This window comes from Rhagoletis zephyria, unplaced genomic scaffold (assembly GCF_001687245.7).
Source record: "Rhagoletis zephyria isolate East Lansing unplaced genomic scaffold, Rhagoletis_zephyria_1.1 Rzeph_scaffold_29647, whole genome shotgun sequence".
Lineage (NCBI taxonomy): Eukaryota > Metazoa > Arthropoda > Insecta > Diptera > Tephritidae > Rhagoletis > Rhagoletis zephyria.
Genome location: NW_016186704.1, coordinates 1 through 2,869, shown reverse-complemented (window position 1 = coordinate 2,869; position 2,869 = coordinate 1). Strand labels below are relative to the sequence as shown.

General features: G+C 34.1%; 1 protein-coding gene across 1 annotated transcript; it reads right to left on the bottom strand.

The window, feature by feature from the left end:
- Nucleotides 1-1,929: 1,929 nt before the first annotated feature.
- On the bottom strand, nt 1,930-2,810 carry LOC108382949 (uncharacterized; the record flags this gene model as incomplete). The annotated part of the gene is made up of 3 exons (XM_017639318.1): nt 2,613-2,810; nt 2,376-2,539; nt 1,930-1,995 (listed from the first exon to the last, which is right to left on the bottom strand). Coding segments are annotated over exons 1-3 (428 nt in total), but the record flags the coding sequence as incomplete, so codon positions are not given.
- Nucleotides 2,811-2,869: the final 59 nt, after the last annotated feature.

Below are 2,869 nucleotides of genomic sequence, written 5' to 3'. Positions count from 1 at the left end.
GCCTATTTTAGTAGAGATTGTTGATTAACTTCAACAATTCATTTTAAGATCGTACATTTGAACTGCACTTAAATGGCCAATAGTGACTATATAAATTGATTTATGCAACCCTGTGTTTATACTAAACCACCAAGATTGATAAGTAGGTTGTTTTATCATTCTTATAAGAGAAAAATCTGCTCTTCGGTGTTGGCACTTGTTTGGCAAATTTAAATAAAGTTGATCTGAAACCCAACGCAAGTTAAATGGCATTTAAATAACAATCCAAAATTATGCTTTAGCGCCATTTAAATATTCATTTGAAATTAGCCCTTACAAGCAGAGGATGATGGCTTTAACAAAGTGTCGAATCACATACCTTTTCCAAATGACAACAACATCTTTTACAACACTTTTTTTGCTCTCCTAAAAAGTACCCATTTTCATTTTCGTTTAGTTTGACATGGTAGCGACGATATGTTCGAAAATTTTTTTTATAGCAAAAAAAAAATATTTGTGAACAAGTAGGAACCCTCTGAAAACATATTTTTGAAATAGAATTTCTTTAAACCTTCATCTTGGATACCGATATTATAGTATTTGACGCACCTTGTTAATTAAAACTGTATCTACTTCTTAAACAGGTGGCAACTTTCTTCAGAAAATTTCTCGAAATAAATCGTTTTCGAACTTTTTTCGTTTGACATTCACATTGTTTTGTTATATGATTTACTAAATGACTTATTGATTCTAACTTTTGAAAGGTGGCAACGCTCTTTAAAAATATCCTATACGTATATTAACTCAGTTTACAGCCAAAGTTTACTAATTTATTCAACGGTTCTTTTCTTTCACATTTATAATATTAGTACAATGCAACATTTATTGGAGGCAGAGTGTGCAGGTTTGGCGATTTTTTTTGGCTTTTTGATATTTGCGCGTAAAAATTTAGGAAATTGCCATTGGCAATTTTTGGAGTTTTTTTCCTTTAAACAAAATTGTTTCCAATCATAAAAATATACAAAACTTAGTTTTACACGATAATTTTACAGAAGAGGTTATCCAATTGCGTGATAAGCTTGACTTAAGGAGCATATTAAAAGACTGTCAAGAATATTTAATCACCCTAATCGAAGAACTTTTGAAAACATTACCTAGTCAATTAAATACTTTTAAAAAATCTTTGATTTTGTCACCAGAAAAGTGTGTGAATCACAAGAGGTATTATATTCGTTTTTGGTTTTAAAAACTATATTATATCAAGATCTTAATTTTTAAATAAAAGATTTGTTAAATCGATTTCATGAATTAAAAAAAAGGCGATTTTTGGCAAATTTGTTTTCGAAATTGCGCTTTTTTTAAACAATCTGTACACCCTGATTGGAGGTCGAATACACCCATAGCTTATTTCGCCGCCCCATGTTATAGTATGAAGAAGAACTAGCCAAGGCTGGGTGTGTAAGATTTTTTTGAAATCGAAAATCGCAAAAAATAACGTGAGTACGGCTGATACACATTTACATATCGTTACCTTAATTCACAAAGAACCTAACCAACATATCTTTTATTTTCCAAGAGAAGTAAAAATATTATAAAAAGGGTATCAAATACAGGTAGGCCTTTTTTAAAATTAGCATGTAACTCCGTTGTTTTTGGTGCTAACACTTCAAAAAAAAATGTTATTTAGTTAGGGCCTTGTGAATTGGGGTAACGAAAAATGCTTAAAATGTGTTAAAAAAGTATGTACATTAAATTGTTTGTGACTAGAGGTTATATTATTATTGTTTTTTTTTTTTTTAATCGCGATTTTTTTTAGATTTTTTTTCTGTCATTACCAGTTGCAGATAATGTTATTTATTTCTCTGTCGCATTTGTAGCGATCAATGGAAATTGGTATTCAATATTTGATTCAAACGTCGTCGCTGCGCAGGCTTTAACCTGAAATAATACCTTTGTGTGTGTATAAGTTCGCTGTGATTGTGCATGGGTGGCCACAAGGTTGTAATGCTCAAATGCCTGAAAGAAAGGATAATTAAATTTTATAATATATATATCCATATATGTATGTATATGTAGGTAAAAATCCGGCTACAAATAGAACACGCCATTCAAAAGTGTACCTGAATTACAATGATAATATGGTGGCGCTTACACTTCTTGCTGAGTTTTAGGCCAAACTTTTCCTCCAATTTGAGGTGTGTGTGTATAATACTAACGGAGGCACCTGCAATTTGCCTTTTGATAGCAGAAATACACTCAGAGTTTTGACATTTCTATTTCTAATTTAGATATTGCTCGGACCAGATATCGATCCCAGGTCCGGCGGAATGGTAGCACCTCTAACCACTCATCTACAGCGGTCGCCCGAATTCGAAAATGTCAANACGCACGCGTACTTGGCATGTGAATGCTGTTGACACACTGGTTTTTTGCAATACATGCAATGAAATCTAGTTTTTCGCTGCTTTTTATCCAATTTATAGCAGAGCGAGCACGATGGTCGAGTTGCAGAGGAAACGGCATGGACTGGTTGATCATCTATCGGTGGGCCTGCAGCTACCTGCGAAAAAAACGTTGAACAAATGATTTTAGAACTTGAATTCAATGAATAAATACATATATGAAATGCGTACCTCTACACCGAATAACACCATTGCCACTTTGAGGTGTTGAATACCTCGTACAATTGGATTCGTTGCTCTTTGCTCCATGTGAGGAACCACCAGCTGTTCTGCCAATTCCATGAGGAATACACGTCTTCGGTCGGTCCTCTTGACATGCCCGAATTTGTCATGAATGGCAAATGCAGTCACGCCCGCCACGTCCAGCATGTTATAGAATAGAGCTAACGGTCACCAGTTTGTGCCCCGTTTGCACGTGTAACCGCTAA